Source organism: Ovis aries, chromosome 1, assembly GCF_016772045.2.
Source record: "Ovis aries strain OAR_USU_Benz2616 breed Rambouillet chromosome 1, ARS-UI_Ramb_v3.0, whole genome shotgun sequence".
In the NCBI taxonomy this organism is placed as follows: Eukaryota; Metazoa; Chordata; class Mammalia; order Artiodactyla; family Bovidae; genus Ovis; species Ovis aries.
The window spans coordinates 174470899-174489709 of NC_056054.1; the positions used below are offsets into that span (position 1 = coordinate 174470899).

At 37.1% G+C, this 18811-nt stretch overlaps 1 protein-coding gene across 50 annotated transcripts in view; it reads left to right on the forward strand.

Moving 5' to 3' along the window:
• The window catches only part of DZIP3 (DAZ interacting zinc finger protein 3), a 119465-nt gene extending 108683 nt beyond the window's left edge, over positions 1-10782 (forward strand). For 26 of the 50 annotated variants that reach the window (XM_012189804.4, XM_012189908.4, XM_042231010.2 and 23 more), the window contains 6 exons: positions 87-212; positions 2545-2684; positions 4258-4378; positions 5140-5283; positions 5369-5464; positions 9055-10782. In XM_012189804.4, coding sequence (XP_012045194.2) covers positions 87-212; positions 2545-2684; positions 4258-4378; positions 5140-5283; positions 5369-5464; positions 9055-9165 — 738 coding nt within the window. In that variant the 3' untranslated portion in view covers positions 9166-10782. Of the gene's footprint in view, positions 1-86; positions 213-2544; positions 2685-4257; positions 4379-5139; positions 5284-5368; positions 5465-8784 lie in introns of all 50 variants that reach the window. The other 24 variants (XM_012189866.4, XM_042230996.2, XM_060417338.1 and 21 more) reach the window with 3 other exon arrangements.
• The last annotated feature ends 8029 nt before the right edge of the window (positions 10783-18811 follow it).

The window sequence follows — 18811 nt, forward strand, 5'->3', positions numbered from 1 at the left end:
AAAAATGCATTGTTCTATGAGTTTATATTATTGACTACATAATTATGTGGGGGGTTTGTTTTTATTTTCTGTCTTTTCCATTTTAGATGCAGCAGTTCTTGGGAAGACCCATCGTGAAAGAATCTTTCTTTAGACCCATACTCACTGTTCCTCAAATGCCTGCCGTTTGTTCTGGAATTGTCTCTGCAACTGGTCCATCTAGATCTCCCTTGGTAAAAAAACCCCCTTGGTAGAATAGACATTAACTAGTCCATTGTCACAGTAGACTCTCAGAATGAATGTGTTCTCTTTGTTCATTTATTTAATACAGTAAATAGTGATGATAATTGAATGACTATGTCCATGAGGTACTGTGTTAAGTGCATTATATATATTAACTATTTCATTAAGTGATAATAGTTTAGTTTTTAGATACAAAGATAAATCTGATATTATAGTAGAGAATTCTTAGTTTTGCTTCTAAAACAGGGTGAGATTGATATTTTTAAGAGACAGTTTATATTTAGCATGGTTGTTGGGTAGGTTGGAAAGCAAAGAAGCTAAGTCACATTATGCCACAAAGCAAAAGAAAAATTTTTTATACATAGATACATATGTGTATATTGTAGGACATTGGTTATCTATAAACAGGTAATATAAATAGTATCACCCTGAAACATGTTATACTGCAAAGTTACAAATTTTCCTAGTTACAAAGAGCCAGATAAGCTTTATCAGAACCTGAATAAAAAGTAGAGAAGTTTATTTTTATTTTTACTTTATTTTACTTTACAATACTGTATTGGTTTTTCTATACATTGACATGAATCCACCACAAATGATTAGGATTATTAGTTGTAATCTTGATCAAGGTATACTTTTTATTAAAAAACCTCACAGAAGATTGATGTTTAATATAATTAATGAAAAAGTCTCTAATCTTAAGTTTGTCATAACTGAATTCTAATGAATTGAGGTTTATTCTGTACCTGTATATTGCTGACAGACTGTCTTTGAAATGTATAGTCAAATAGATTTACTTACTTGTATAGAGGCAATGGCACCCCACTCCAGTACTCTTGCCTGGAAAATCCCATGGACGGAGGAGCCTGGTAGGCTGCAGTCCATGGGGTCGCTGGGAGTCGGACACAACTGAGCGACTTCACTTTCACTCTTCACTTTCATGCATTGGAGAAGGAAATGGCAACCCACTCCAGTGTTCTTGCCTGGAGAATCCCAGGGACGGGGGGAGCCTGATGGGCTGCCATCTATGGGGTCGCACAGAGTCGGACACGACTGAAGTGACTTAGCAGCAGCAGCATAGAGGCCTCTCTACAAGCAAATATGTATCTAAGCTTTAACCTGTTAACTAAGCACTACATTTTTTTTATCACCTTGATATTACATTGTTGCTGATGTGTTTTGCTCCTGCAACATTCTGTGAGGATCTATAAAATTTTAAAGTACCTCGGCCTACTAATAGGATTACTTTCTGATTCCTCTGAAAAAGCTTGGACACTGAGGCAAACCCACATTTCTGGGGATATTCTGCTCTTTAACTTACCAGGCTTTGTATGAGTAATTTCAGTGGCTGTTAGTAGTTGCTAATTTTTCATAAGTAGTAACCTTCTATTTTAAAATAATCTATAATCTTAGATAGAAGATACTTTGTTTATAATTATCCTGATAATCAGATAAAGCACTTAAAATATTCACATATTGATATTAATTGCAAACTTAATGGTTCTAAGCAAGAACTATCATAAAATATAGGGCAATTTTTGTTTGATAATTTCATGGCTCTGAGTTGTCACTACAACTTCCATATACCACCTGTGTGACGTTTTGAGACATTGGGCAGATATTTTAGTAGTATTCTCATCTTTATTTAGTTGTTTGAAAATTAAACTTTATTATTTGCTTGATTAATAATTTTATCTTATATTATTAGTAATTAGTGATCTTATTAATTACTTTTATAATTAGAAAAATACAATACACATAGTATATACAAAATATATACTATATACAGTAGAAAGCAAAACTACCCTGCTGTTGAATCCTAGAAAATAATCACAGTTTAAGGGTTATTTTATATCTTACAGTCCTTTTTCTATGCATACACATTTGAAAAATATTTTAATATAACATGAGTTCTACCATAAATGCTGTGCCATAGACTTTTTTAAAATTACATATATTATGGATATCTCTTATGCTCAGACATATAGATCTGTTTTTAAGGACTTGATTAGATATGCTACAGTTTATTTACTTATTCCTCTATTAACAAACTAGGTTGCTGTCAGAAATGCACATTCTGTGTTTCTGTTTATGTTTGCAATTACTGAGACTAGTATGTGCCATTTTAAAAATAAAGGTAAACATATAGAAATAATTAGAAATACTGTTGTGCTGGTTAAGGAAAAAAAACTTCTAAAAAGGGAACTGCATGTCAATATTCCTCTTTATTGTACCCATTTTCTGAGGTATGGAGATGTCATGTTGACATGGAACTTTGCTTCCCCATAATTGAAGCTGATGACATAACTGTGTTTCTTACAGATGACTAGCATAGCCTGGACACTACCAGCTCCTGTGGGAGAAGCTATGCCTCCCAGTGCAAGTCTAGGAAGTGATCCCCTTATGATGAACTGGGAGAAGATTACAGAGAGGCTGAAAACTGCCTTTCCACAGCAGACCAGGTAGCTTAGTCTCTTTTAGTGTTGTGAACAGATCATACTACAGTTTCCATAGCCATAATTACGCCAATTAAACATTTCAGAGAAATAACACTCACCCTCCCTCCTCCCAACACACAGAAGGTACAGGTGTTTCCTAACCATCACCTTGGTAAGGAAAATTAAATTCATTAAGAAGGGATAGTTTTCAATATAAATGCTAAACCTCTCCACGAAAATTATTAAAGTCACGAGGGAATGAACTTTCGAATTTAGGTTTGCTTGTTTAATGAAAGTACAGCTAGTTATAAACCTATCCAGTTTTAATGCCACTAGCTACAATAATTATCGTAATAACCTATTTCCAAAGTGAATTTTAAGTGAATTGTATGCTATGTAAGCGCAAACATAATCAGATTTCCTTAATTTATTGAAGGTTCTTATGGTTTCTTTGTTAAGGAACACAGTTAAATGCAAGAAATCATTATTTTACTGTGCTTTTCACAGTTCTGACTTTCACAGAAAGCTATTTAATTCTACTCCTCCAGAAATGAACTGTCTTTTATCTTTAATCTTGTGTCAAATGAATAATTCTAGTTTTCACCAGCATTTTCATTTGAAGGCAAATGCTTTTATTTAACACTGTATACTCTTATGTTTCATGGTTATATTATGGTTTTGTAAACATAATGGTGAATAGAAAATGAAAATAGAATTTTAATATAGTTGTGGTAAAAAATGTTTATAGAAAATAAATGGTAAATCAAAGATAGTTTTATAAGGCTGGTGACATGACATTTCATTTGAGAAAAAATATTTTTATCATCCTACCCTGTCCTACCGAAATGTGTATGCAGACTTTGGGTCAGTGGGCCATGGGAACTGAAAAATAGCATGTCGATTAAAATACTCCTAGGTTTCTTTATCACATAATGTGGCTTTTAGTCTTTGCTTTCCTTTTCTGTTCAATCTTTATTTTCTTTTTTTTTTGTAAAATTCACATCATATAAAATTAATCATTTTAACCATTCTAAAGTGTAGAAGCTGTGCAACTGTCACCACCGTTTAATTCCAGAGCCTTTTTATCACCTCTAAAAGAAGTCATTCTCCATTACTCTCCCAGAGAGTAATCTTTATTTTCTGTTTATGAATTTTATAAAAGTAGAATTGATAGCACAGTGATAGAGACTGATAGTAACATAATTGAAAAGAAATATTTTAGTTTCTCTCGAGTAAGAGAACATTGAGAAGTACAATATAAAGAGGCTCAGTACATAAATAAGTATTTAGATAGCAAATTTCATTTTCACAAGTGAGCTTTTATAAACAGTTAAATCTCATTGGGGGAAGAAAATAAATACTAAACTTTATCAATCATGAACACATTAAGTATCCTTAATGAGCACATTAGCAGGAATTTTCATTTTGGTTTAAGATAAATGTAGATGGACCCATGATCGCGTTTTTAGATCAGAGATCCAAAGGGTCACGTCTGTACGCTGGATATTATCCTATGATAGGGTTTTATATCTCCTTTGGAGGGCACATCTTCAGGCAGTAGGAGAATGACCACTACTCTTTCCTTGATCTTTTCCAGAAAGGAGCTTACAGATTTCTTACGGAAATTGAAGGATACTCATGGGAAGTCCTTATCTGGACTGACATTTGATGAAATTGTTCACAAGATTTCCCAATTTATTGACCCCAAGAGATCTCAGGTAAAAAATAAAAAAAGCAACTAAACAACAGAAAACAAAAAATAAAACTATCTCCTGACCCTTATCTTTAGTTAGCTATACTAATTATCTCCATAACATGATCGGGAAATCAATTATAATCATATTAAATCATATATTAACATTAAACAATTAAACCTGACGATAGCGTTGGAAACACCACCTGACATTCTAGAATAAAACTAAGCCTTTTGAAATTTAGACTATTTTGAATATTTCATAAAGGAAACTTTTTTTTTTCTAATTTTCTGCAAAGACTTATTTTAATTAAAAGAGCACCTAGAGTTACTTTTGTTTTTACCTGGTTCTTATATTGCCATAATTGCTTCAAGATTTCTCATGAACCTGATTATTAACCTTTTTGTTGTTGTTCAGTCGCTCAATTGTGTCCGACTCTTTGTGACCCCATAGACTGCAGCACACTAGGCTTCCCTGTCTTTCACTATCTCCCAGAGTTTGCTCAAACTCTTGTCCATTGGTCCATCCAACCATCTCATCCTATGTGCACCCCCTTCTCCTGCCCTCAATCTTTCCCAGCATCAGGATTTTTTCTAGTGAGTCAGCTCTTTGCATCAGGTGGCCAAAGTATTACATCCTCAGCTTCAGCATCAGTCCTTCCAATGAAAATTCAGGGTTGATTTCCCCTTTTGCTAAATTCCACTGTAGCCTATTCTATGGTAGTTTGTCAGTCCTTCCTGTGTTATGGAATCCTAAAAAAATAAGTATGATATTCTTATTTTCAGAGTAAAGGAAAATTAGTGCCAAATGGTAACCGTATTTCACCTAGCCATACTTCATCACAGGCTAATGCTACCCAGCCCTTAAAACCAGCCCAGAGGCCCCTTGGTTCACAAGGCTCTGTCACACAGGAAGGAGCCAATCATTTGGTAAGGCTGAGACTGTTGATTCTAAATACATTTAAATTTAGGAGAGAGAATGAGCTGAATTTAACCATATGTATGTTTTCCCTAGGATGATGAGGAAGAAGAGCCTTGTGTGATCTGTCATGAGAATCTCTCTCCAGATAAGCTCTCAGTTTTGCCTTGTGCACATAAATTCCATTCTCAGGTAAGCTTATCTGTTTAATGTTTTACCATTAATCAATTAAGTGAAATTCATGCTACATTTCTTAAAATCATATACTCGTATGATCATCCACTGTGTCATGAATTTCACTGGATATTCACGTATGGATAACGTTTATGTGTTTTTCTCCATACGTAGCCATGGATTGCCTTGTGTTTTCTCAGGTCTTGATATACCTAGCAGGAGAAGGGGATAGTGATGAAATTTAATGGGCAGAGTGGCATTTCCTTCGAACAGATGAACAGAACTGGAAGGAATGTTGATTGACATGACAGTTGACCATTTAGCAAAGTGACACTTCACCTTGACTTGTTATGAATAGTGTTCTTTGTTTACACCTAATGATGGCCAACTGCTTTTACAACACAGAAGAATTATCTTAACAGTCTGTCCGGGCTTCTGTATTTGCTTTTGAAGATGCTAAGGCTTGAATTTTTTGTTTTGTTTCTAATTTTTATTGAAGTATAGTTGCTTTACAATGTTTTAATTTCTGTTGTACATCTTTGAATCAGCTATACATATATGCCCTATTTTTTGGATTTCCTTCCCATTTAGGTCACCACAGAGCACTGAGTAGAGTTCCCTGTGCTATTCAGTAGGTTCTCATTAGTTACCTATTTCATACATAGTAATGTATATATTTCAATCCCACTCTCCCAATTCAGCCCACCCTCCCTTCCCCCCTTGGTGTCCATACGTTTGTTCTGTACGTCTGCGTCTCTGTTTCTGCTTTGCAAATAGATTCACATGTACCATCTCTCTAGATTCCACATGTACGCATTAATATACGATATTTCTCTCTCTCTGACTTACTTGACTTGAATGACAGTCTCTGGGTCCATCCATGTCTCTGCAAATAGCACAATTTCATTCCTTTCTATGGCTGAGAAATATTCCATTGTATGTATGTACCACATCTTCTGTATCCATTCCTCTGTTGATGGACACCAAGGTTGCTTCCATATCCTGGCTATTGTAAATAGAGCTGCAATAAGCATTCGGATGCATGTATCTTTTGAAATTATGGTTTTCTCCAGGTATATACCAGGAGAACTGCTGGGTTATCTAGTAGTTTTTTTTCTTAGTATTTTTAAGAAATCACCATACTATTCTCCATAGTGGCTCTATCAGTTTTTATTCCCACCAATAGTGCAAGAGGGTTCCCTTTTCTCCACACCCTCTCCAGCATTTATTGTTTGTAGCTGTTTTGATGATGACTGTTCTGACTGATGTGAGGTGATAAGATACACCATTGTAGTTTTGATTTGCATTTCTCTGATACTTAATGACGTTGAGCATCTTTTCATGTGCCTCTTGGCCATCTGTATATCTTCTTTGGAAAAATGTCTATTTAAATCTTCCACCCATTTTTTGATTGGGCTGTTTTATTTTTATATTGAGCTACATGAGCTATTTGTACATTGTGCAGATTAATCCCTTGTCAGTTGCTTCATTTGCAAATATTTTCTCCTATTCTGAGTGTTGTCTTTTCATCTCATTTATAGTTTTCTTTTGATGTTAGAAAAATGTGAGGCTGGCATATCTTTTGTTAATTCTTGGCATTTATAGATTAACAACATAGATTAACTTGTTGGCAACATAGATTAACTTCTGATGTTGTTGCTGTGCAAGTGCTATTGGTATGCTATTTATGATCCAAGTCTTCTGTTGTGGAAGTGTAACATGACACAAGAAAAGATAATCTTACACAAGAAAGGCTTCTCAGGGAAATAAACGATAGCCACCTTGTTCAAGCCATATCTGTAAAACATCATTTCAAAGATAATGTGATACCTGGTAAAAATTATATTTTTCATCTGCCCTTTTAAGAGATATGCATTGACTAATCCTAAATGATCTCCAGATAGATAGTTCAATTCAGTCGCTCAGTCATGTCCCAACTTTTTGCGACCCCATGGACTGCAGCACACCAGGCCTCCGTGTCCATCACCAACTCCCCGAATTTACCCAAACTCATGTCCGTTGAGTCGGTGATGCCATCCAGCCATCTCATCCTCTTTTGTCCCCTTCTCCTCCCACCTTCAATCTTTCCCAGCATCAGGGTCTTTTCAAATGAGTCAGCTCTTCACATCAGGTGGCCAAAGTATTGGAGTTTCAGCTTCAACATCAGTCCTTTCAATGAACACCCAGGACTGATCTCCTGGATGGACTCTCTTTAGGATGGACTGGTTGGATCTCCTTGCAGTCCAAGGGACTCTCAAGAGTCTTTTCCAACACCACAATTCAAAAGCATCAATTCTCTGGCACTCAGCTTTCTTTACACTGCAACTCTCACATCCATATATGACTACTGGAAAAACCATAGCCTTGACTAGACGGACCTTTGTTGGCAAAGTAATGTCTCTGCTTTTCAATCTGCTGTCTAGGTTGGCCATAACTTTCCTTCCAAGGAGTAAGCGTCTTTTAATTTCATGGCTGCAGTCACTATCTACAGTGATTTTGGAGCCAAAAAAATAAAGTCTCTCACTGTTTCCCCATCTATTTGCCATGAAGTGATGGGACCAGATGCCATGATCTTCATTTTCTGAATGTTGAGCTTTAAGCCAACTTTTTCACTCTCCTCTTTCACTTTCATCAAGAGGCTCTTTAGTTCTTCTTTGTTTTCTGCCATAAGGGTGGTGTCATGTGCATATCTGAGGTTATTGATATTTCTCCCAGCAATCTTGATTCCAACTTGTGCTTCATCCAGCCCAGCATTTCTCATGTACTCTGCATACAAGTTAAATAAGCAGGGTGCCAATATACAGCCTTGATGTACTCCTTTTCCTATTTGCAATCAGTCTGTTGTTCCATGTCCAGTCTGATTTTCCCAAAGATTTTCCTCTAGAAAATAAATGTTGCACAAACTTATTTTATTCTTTGCCATTGCTCATTGAATAGAAAGCAAGTAATTCATTTTGGTTACTGTCTAGGGATAGAGTTAATGGGCCTCATGTCTGCTGCCTATTCTTCATACTCTTAATACTCTCTCATCTGGCTAGGCTCTCCATTATTCATTCAGGTAAAATGATTTGTTTTTGGAGAGTCAGTATTCAAGCAAATAACTTAATAGATAGTTCATAGCCAAAGAGTACTACCATTATCACCAAAGAAAGGCGATCTTAAAAGTATACCCATTATCTAAAGATTTTAACTTCAAACACAAGTACTTCAAATAAGTACTTGATACAACATATTTGTGACATTTGTATATTTAGATATGACTTTTCCTAGATTACCAGTTAGAATAATAGATAATAAATAGAAAAAAATATAGCAGGTTTCCTCAACCTCCTTTTTAGGAAGAAGTGCTAATCTACCTGAAGATTGGAGTTGAAGAAAGGAACTTATTAAAATAAACTGGCTGAAAAGTGTTGTCCTGTTACCAACTATATTGCTCAGCAAACCATGGACAAAGTGCCTTGATGGCGGCAGTTTTCATGGCAATCCACCAAATAAGGCTCTTAAGATCCATCTGGAGACATATTGGTTGGCAGCCCTGATATATAGAGTTACACCTGCCTCTGCTAGGCTAAATCTGAGTGACTGACATGAATCTTTTTGCTCCTTAGTGCATTAGACCTTGGTTGATGCAACAGGGAACCTGCCCAACCTGCAGACTCCACGTTTTGCTACCAGAAGAATTTCCAGGTCACCCCAGCCGGCACTTGCCCAAGATCTGATTCAGCAGGGTGACTATGCAAAGGAAGTTCAATTTTCAGACTCCAGAATTTAGTTTTCCACTTATTTGAGCTGATAGTATGAGTGATGTGAAGTGGTATGTTCTTCAGTATTATTCAAAATAAGCTAGCTAATCTCATCAAAGCTGCAGCCAAAGAGGAGAGGACAAATCTTCAGGACTGTGAACTGAACTGAAAGGGTTTAAAGAAGATAAAATTTTGAAAGTTACATTAGATTTGCCCTTATTTTAGTAGATATTTTCTTCCAACTTAAACGTGATTACTGTTAACATGTATCTTAGGATGTCTTCTCTTTTCCTTATTCCACTCATCCTTTACTTTCTCCTAAATATGCTACACTTTAATTCCTGTACTAAATGTAAACAAGAGTAAGAAAATTCCTCAGATTTTAGTGTTCCTTTTAACTTTTAAAATTACTTATAAAATATATGTTATTTATTTATGTTTTATCTCTATCTTCCCCATTCTTTCCTATTCTCTAAAATATGTATCTGTGAATAGATTATGAGCTACTTGAGGTTGAGGACCAACCACTGATGTCTTGGAGCTGGCTTATATACTGTACTGGTGTGTGAGAGATAATTCTTAGTTTTAGGAATTTTGTGAAACAGTTTTTCAAACTATTATTAGCTTGAAATCTTGTATTTTACACCACAGAAATTGGTGAATGCTATAGGTAAGGGCTTTTTTTCCCTTCCCCCCAAGAGCTTGTTATTAAAGATTTACCGGCACACCACTGGGACCATGCCTGATGATTCTTACTGTTCTCAATGTCTTGCACAGTAGATACACCATAAAAAGCCCCCCAAATCAGAAATCAGAAAGCAGTAAGAAAATTAGTATGCAAATTAAGCCACTTGCTTATTTAAATACCTTTACTTGTAAACATGCTCTTTGGACCTTAATCATTTATGCTTTGGAGGAATCTTTTTTCAGCCTTAAAAGTTTCTGATTTCACTTTCTCATGCATGGGTGGTGTCCTGTTTGTGTGTAGTTGTCTTTTATGACAGAGTTGACACCCACTGAGCTAAGTGGCACATTTAAAGCTTGTCATTGAGAACTTTCATTCTTAGAGGTCAAAAATATTATTTTGAAATTAGTACTGTGTAAATGTTGTGTTATACATATCTCTAGCTTCAAAATTATTAATAAAAGAATTTAGTTACTTTGTAAGAGAAATGTTACTTGGTTCATATTATTTTCCATAAATTAATGAAATTCATTCTGTGAATAAGTGTTTCCTGACTCAGCAACTATTTTACCTTTATATTTCACTATAAATGTATCTTGAAGTTATTTTAAATCTCTGCTTAAAATTACTATTTCTGAAATTGTATGATGTTTTCTTCTCTAATGAGAATAGATTGGACAAGGTGAAAGAAAATACCCCAAAGTGAAGGCAGTCATCTATATTTGTTAAGTGCCAAAAAAGTCTTAGAATTATACAATTCAGAACAGAGCCTTTAATAATTATCTCATCTAACACCTCAAGATCATGGTCATATAGCAGATTACCTTGTAAAACATTTTTTAGTGTATGTTTACAATTGTATTTACACTTTCACATGGGAAAGAATAAATGTTTCATAATTGAATGCCTATTATTTGTGTTTATCACTGTAACTATATCCTAAAACTACTTGAAATCTCTTTCAAACATCTCTTTCTGTTTAATTATGCTTAAACTTTATCTTCTCTTGTGAGAAAGGGGAGGAAAATATCCAAGAAGTCAGTCATCTATACTTGTAAAATATCAAGAATATCTTAGAATCATAGAATGTCAGAGTTTATAGGGTCTTTAATGATCCTCTGGTCTATTGCCTCATTTTATAGGAACAGTTTGCCCTAGATCATGTGATTAAATAGTGGCTAAGCCAGTCCTAATTCTTGAGAGAGTCCTGATACTCAGTAAGTCACATGTTTCTTCCATAAACTCAAGCTGCAAGGCTGTATTGGTGCTGACCTGTTGTTCTTAGCTCCAAAGATGGGGCCAGAGAACTTAACAGGGTAGCTGATACATAGAGAGAATGTAGTAGGAACATGCTCTTGAATGTCATGTCCAACTCTGCAGATGCTAAAGGTAATGGGATTTGTTTTTCTTTTTGAGGTTTAACAATAAAGACAACTATAGTGGTCATTCAGAGAAGGCAATGGCAACCCACTCCAGTACTCTTGCCTGGAAACTCCCATGGATGGAGGAGCCTAGTAGGCTGCCGCCCATGGGGTCGCTAAGGGTCAGACACAACTGAGCGACTTCACTTTCATGCATTGGAGAAGGAAATGGCAACCCACTCCAGTGTTCTTGCCTGGAGAATCCCAGGGATGGCGGAGCCTGGTGGGCTGCCATCTATGGGGTCACACAGAGTCGGACACGACTGAAGCGACTTAGCAGCAGCAGCAGCAGCATAGCGGTCATTCTGTTATAAACAATGATTGCTGTCATGCCTGTGGCTGCTGAAGGATGCATAATACCATACTGCACAAAAATTCAGTGAGAGAAGTAATATTTACTTTACAAACAATCTGTACACTTCCTGTAATGTAACATCGCTGCAGCTGCTGTCAGATATGTCTTGTAGTGTTTTCCTTTATATTCATTGTCCATGTGTATAATAACATTTTCCAGCTTTTATGGGACACCTTCCTTGATCAAATGTTACTTTGTTTGATCCACTAATAACTTTAAAGTGGATACTATCCTCTTTATTTTGCAGACGGTGAAACTGAGGCTCAACTAAGAGGGTATACTTTGTCTGAGGTCACAGCTGTGAAGTGGCATTCTGGGATTTGAATGCAAATCTCTGTGCCTTAGCTGGTGTTCTCTCTGTCAGTGCTTCATAGTGGTCTCCCCATTCTGGACTGAGTGTATGCACAAATATTATTTTAAATAATATGCTTCAAAATAAAATGAAACAAATGGTAAATCTGATTATTTTGGGCTATGAACATGGTATTGAATACATAAAAACATATGTAATAGTGATACAGTATGGTAAGAAAAGTTTGACTTTTCCCTCAGATGTCTTGGTTTGCTTGGGATGGTTTCAATTAATGCCTGTTGTCCTGACATATTAATAGTGCCCCCTTTTACTCTCAACAGTGTCCTAATACAGATGATTAATTTTATTTTTATGGTTAATTTGTTTTTACCAGATTCAAAATTTAGCAAAACTCCTCTACATTTATAAAATGCTCCTGGAATACCTTAATCTCTTATCACAGAACCTCTCAGGTAGGAATCATCCACACACACAGCCTCTCAGGTGGGGAACCATCCACACGTAAATATGATATAAAAAGCAGCAGTCATGACAAGAGAGTGCAAATGCAGGGTATTGGAAATGCATTTGAAATTAAAAGACCATCAACTTAAAACAGTCTTGTGTGTGTGTGTGTGTGTGTGTGTGTGTGTGTGTGTGTGTGTGTGTGTGTATAGCCTGCTACATTAAAACATTATGGTAAAACTAACTAACTAACTAACTTCAAAGCAAAAATATACAATAGATGAAAAACAAAAAAGCAATCCAAACACAACACTACAGATAATCCTCAAATCACAAGAGAACAGAACAGAAGAGGGAGGGAAGAGAAAATACCTATAAACACAAATCCAAAACAATTAATAAGATGGCATTACCTTAAACAAAAATGGATCAAATATTTCAACCAAAAGACACAGATTGGCTGAATGGATACATAAACAAGACCCATATATATGCTGTCTACAAGAGACCCACTTCAGATCCAAGGACACATACAGATTGAAAGTGAGGGGAGAGTAAAAGATATTCCATGCAAATGGAAATCAGAAGAAAGCTGGAGTAGCAGTACTCACATCAGACAAAATAGACTTTAAAATAAAGACTAACAGACAAAGAAGGACACTACATAATGATCATGGGACCAATAATCCAAGAAGAAGATATAACAGCTGTAAATATGTATGTATCTACCATAGGAGCATGGCAATTTAAAAGGCAAATGCTAAAAGCCATCAAGGAGAAATCAATACTAACACAATAATAGTAGGTGACTGTAACATCCCATTTTCATCAATGGACAGATCATCCAGACAGAAAATGAGTAAGGAAACGTAGACCTTAAAAGATGCATTAGACCAGATGACCTTAACTGATATTTATAGAGCATTCTATACAAAAGCAGCAGAATATACATGATTCTCAAGTGCACATGGAACACTCTCCAGAAACTAACTGCATACTGGGCCACAACGTGAGTGTTGGTAAATTTAGGAAAATTGAAATTATATCAAGCATCTTTTCTGATCACAAGACTATGAGATTAGAAGTCAACTACAACAAAAAACTGTAAAAAACACAAACATGTGTGGGCTGAACCATGTGTTATTAAACCACCAGTGGGCCACTGAAGAAATCAAAGAGGGAATTAAAAAGACCTAGAAACAAATGACAACAAAAAACCCAGTTATCTAAAACCTATGGGATGCAGCAAAAGCAGTTAGTTGTGAGTTTGTATCAAACACAGTCTTACCTCAGGAAATAAGAATAATCTTAAATAAAGAACCTAACCTTAGGCTTCCCTGGTGGCTCAGACGGTAAAGAATCTGCCTGCAAAGTGGGAGACCTGGGTTCAATCCCTCGGTTGGGAAGATCCCCTGGAGGAGGGCATGGCAACCCACTTCAGTATTCTTGCCTGGAGAATCCTCATGGACAGAGGAGCCTGGCAGGGTACAGTCCATGGGGTCGCATAGAGTCAGACATGACTGAGCAACTAAAGCACCGCATGACCTTATTTTAAAACCCCTGGTGAAATACTAAATACTTTCCCACTGTGTTCTGGAATGAGGCAAGAATGTCTGCTATCACAGCTTCAATTTAATACTGTATTAACTGGTCTAGCCAGTGAAATTAAAAATAGAAGTGAAAGGCATTCAGCTTGGAAAGGTAGAAGGGAAACCTTTTTAATACACAGACAAATAGATGAAAAAAACTACCATCTTCAGGGATTGAAACACTTGATACAAGGTCTCAATTCTCCCCAAGTTGATTTATAAATTCCACACAATCCCAGTTAAAATCCCAACAGACCTTTTTTCATCGAAATCTACAAGCTGATTATAAATTTGATTTGGAAATTCTAAGGACTGGAATCAAGATTGCCAGGAGAAATATCAATAACCTCAGATATGCGGATGACACCACCCTTATGGCAGAAAGTGAAGAGGAGCTAAAAAGCCTCTTGATGAAAGTGAAAGAGAAGAGTGAAAAAGTTGGCTTAAAGCTCAACATTCACAAAACAAAGATCATGGCATCCGCTTCCATCTTCATGGGAAATAGATGGGAAAACAGTGGAGACAGTGTCAGATTTTATTTTGGGGGGCTCCAAAATCACTTCAGATGGTGATTGCAGCCATGAAATTAAAAGACGCTTACTCCCTGGAAGGAAAGTTATGACCAACCTAGATAGCATAATGAAAAGCAGAGACATTACTTTGCCAACAAAGATCCATCTAGTCAAGGCTATGGTTTTTCCAGTGGTCATGTATGGATGTGAGAGTTGGACTGTGAAGAAAGCTGAGCACCGAAGGATTGATGCTTTTGCACTGTGGTGTTGGAGAAGACTCTTGAGAGTCCCTTGGACTGCAAGGAGATACCACCAGTCCATTCTAAAGGAGATCAGTCCTGGGTGTTCTTTAAAAGGAATGATGCTAAGCTGAAACTCCAGTACTTTGGCCACCTCATGCGAAGAGTTGACTCATTGGAAAAGACTCTGATGCTGGGAGGGATTGGGGGCAGGAGGAGAAGGGGACGACAGAGGATGAGATGGCTGGATGGCATCACGGACTCGATGGATGTGAGTTTGAGTGAACTCCGGGAGTTGGTGATGGACAGGGAGGCCTGGCGTGCTGCGATTCAAGGGGTTGCAAAGAATTGGACACGACTAAGCGACTGAACTGTACTGAACATATAGGCAAAACAAAGAACAAAGATGAAGAAATTTCACTACCTGAATTCTGCACTAATTTCGCAGTTATAGTAATCAAGATAGTGAGGTAATATAGTATGTCAAAATAGAAAAATCCATTAATGGGAACAGAGACCAGAAATAAATCTTTACATACATGAACAACTTGTTTTGACCAAAATTTAAAGGCAATTCAGTGGAAACACTAGTGCTTTCAACAAATGGTAGTGGAACAATTAAATATCCAAATAAAAAATAAGCTTTGATCCATACCTTGCACCTTGCATTGGATCATAGACCTCTATGAAATATTTTAAACTGTACAAGTTCTAGAAGAAAATATAGAACAGATTTTTTCTGTGTCCTTGGGTTAAATACCGAAGGATCCTTAAATATAACACCAAAACAGCAATCCACAGGAGAAACTGATAAATCAGACTTCATCTGAAAGAACTACACTTCAAAAGATCCTGTTAATAGAATAAAAAGACAAGCCATAGACTGAGAAATATTTTTAAATCACATAAATTACATTTATCCAGTATATATAGAGCACTTACAAAATGCAATCGAAAAATAATTCGATAAAAAATGGGCCCCAAATTAGAACAGATACTCGTTACAAAATGAATATACAAAAAGATGTTCAACATCATTAGTCATTAGGAAAATGCAAAATAGAATCACAATGAGATGCCACTATATATTTATGAGAGTATCTAAACAAGTTGAAATTACCACGTATTGGTAAACATGTGGAGCATATGGAATTCTCATATGCTGCTTTCAGGAATATAAAACATCACTTTGGAAAACAGTTTGAAATTTTTGTATAGTTTAACATACACCATCTATAGACCCAGCTGTTCCACTCCTAGGTATTTATCCAAGAGATGTGAAAGTGTAAGTCCATACAAAGACTTGTACAGAACTGTTCATAGAAACTCTATTTGTGTTACCTCTAAACTGAAAGTAACCCGAACCTTCCACTGAGCTATTTTGCTCACAACACTTCTGACACCAAATATATGGATGTTTTACCCCACCGCAGTTTTCTAATGCTCTGGTCACCAACTGGGTGTCCTACCGTTCAGTTCAATTCTGACACTACCTGGGCTCAGCACAGACCTCACAGATTAAGGGCTCAGACCCACAACTTCACTGACTATACCAACTTCAGATGCCAGTCACAAGTCCCTGGACTCCCATATTTCTGACTGACTGGCTATAGTTTGGGGGTTTGCATGACCCAATTCCTCAGGGTCCATAATTGCCAGAATGGCTCACAGAACTCAGGAAAGCTCTTTCCTTAACTATTATTACCCATTTAGTATACGCAGTACAACTCAGGAACAGCTAGATGGAAGAGATGAAGAGCACAAGGTATGGGGGAGGAGAACAGAGCTTCTGTGCCTTCTCTGGGTGTGGTACCCTCCTAGCACCTTGTGTTCACTAACTCAGCTCTCTGAACCTATTTTTTAAGGGGTTTTATATGGGCATGATTAATTAAATCACTGGTTATTGGTGAATACTTCAGTCTCCAGTCCCTTTCCCATCCTTGAAGAAATGAGATCAGGACACAGAATTCCAACATGTCTTTCTGGTGACCAGCCCCTATCTTGAAGCTATCTAGGGGCTCCTCAGCCAAGTCATCTCATTAGCATGCTGAGAAACATCATTCAGACAATTCTCAGGGTAGACCTGGAGACAAAGACCAAACATATATATCTCATTATATCACAACCCCTCACTATGTAAATATATAAATAATAAAATAATAAAACGGACAAATATTTGATACATACAACAATTTGGATAATTTCAAAATAATTCTGCTAGTTGAAAGAAGCCAGACAAAAATGTAATACATATTATATGATTCCATTCTTGTAAAATTCTAGAAAATGAAATCATCTACTTTTTGTTTTGGCCATACCATGTGGAATGCAGGATCTTAGTTTCCTCACCAGGGATCAAACTCATGCTCCCTGCATTGAAAGCATGGAGTCTTACCCACTGTACAGCCAGGGAAGTCCCGCTCCCCCCCCCCCCCCCCCCCCCCCCCCCGCCAAACCTTATCTATATTGACAGAAGACACATCAGTGCTTACCTGGGAGCAGGGAGGAACAGGAAGGAGCACAATGAAAAATTTGGGAGGTGGAAAATATGATCATTATTGTGATGATAGTTTCCTGAGAGCATATTTATACCAATACTTGTCAAGTTGTGTGCTTTAAATACGTATAGTTTTTTGTATGTCAATTACATCTCAATTAAGCTTTGTGGGTTTTTGTGTTTTTTTTTGTCCTGGATTTCACACAGTACTATGGTTGTTGCATACTAAGGAGCTGCTTTAGCCAACTGGAGTAAGACAGTAAGACCAGGACCCACCGAGGACCACCACCCAGCTGGGCAGATCTGAGCTCCACTAATATTCTATTGATGTTCTCCCCCAAAAAGCTTCAGTTCAGTTTAGTCGCTCAGTTGTGTCTGACTCTTCGACCCCATGGACTTCAGCATACCAGGCTTCCCTGTCCACCACCTACTCTGGAGCCTATTCAAATTCATGTCCATTGCATCGCTGATGCCATCCAACCATCTCTTCCTCTGTTGTCCCCTTCTTCTCCCGCCTTCAGCCTTTCCCAGCATCAGGGTCTTTTCAATGAGTCAGTTCTTTGCATCAGATGGCCACAGTATTTGAGTTTCAGCTTCAGCATCAATCCTTCTAATGAATCTTCAGGACTGCTTTCCTTCAGAATGGACAGGTTGGATCTCTTTGCAGTCCAAGGAACTCTCAAGAGTCTTCTCCAGCACCCTAGTTCAAAAGCATCAATTCTCCATCACTCAGCTTTCTTTATAGTCAAACTCTCACATCCATACATGACTATTGGAAAAACCATGGCTTTGACTAGATGGACTTTGTTAGCAAACTAATGTCTCTGCTTTTTAATATGCTGTCTAGGTTGGTCATAGCTTTTCTTCCAAGGAGCAAGTGTCTTTTAATTTTGTGGCTGGAGTCACCATCTGCAGTGATTTTGCAGCCCCCCAAAATAAAGTCTCTCACTGTTTCTGTTGTTTCCCCTTACACTTGCCATGAAGTGGTGAGACCAGAAGCCATGATCTTAGTTTCTGAATGTTGAGTTTGAAGCCAACTTTTTCACTCTCCTCTTTCACTTTCATCAAGAGGCTCTAGTTCTGCTTCACTTTCTGCCAGAAGGGTGGTGTCATCTGCATATCTGAGGTTATTGATATTTCTCCCGGCAATCTTGATCCCAGCTTGTGCATCATCCAATCCAGCATTTCTCACGATGTACTCTGCATATAAGTTACATAAGCAGGGTGACAATATACAGCCTTGACATACTCCTTTCCCAATCTGGAACCAGTCTGTTGTTCCATGTCCAGGTCTAACTGTTGCTTCTTGACCTGCATACAGATTTCTCAGGAGGCAGGTCAGGTGATCTGGTATTCCCATCACTGTAAGAATTTTCCACAGTTTGTTCTGATCCACACAGACTTAGGCATAGTCAAAAAAAGCAGAAGTATATGTTTTTCTGGAACTCTCTTGCTTTTTCAATGATTTACTGGATATTGGTTTGATCTCTGGTTCCTCTGCTTTTTATAAATCCAGCTGGAACATCTGGAAGTTCACGGTTCATGTACTGTTGAAGTCTGGCTTGGA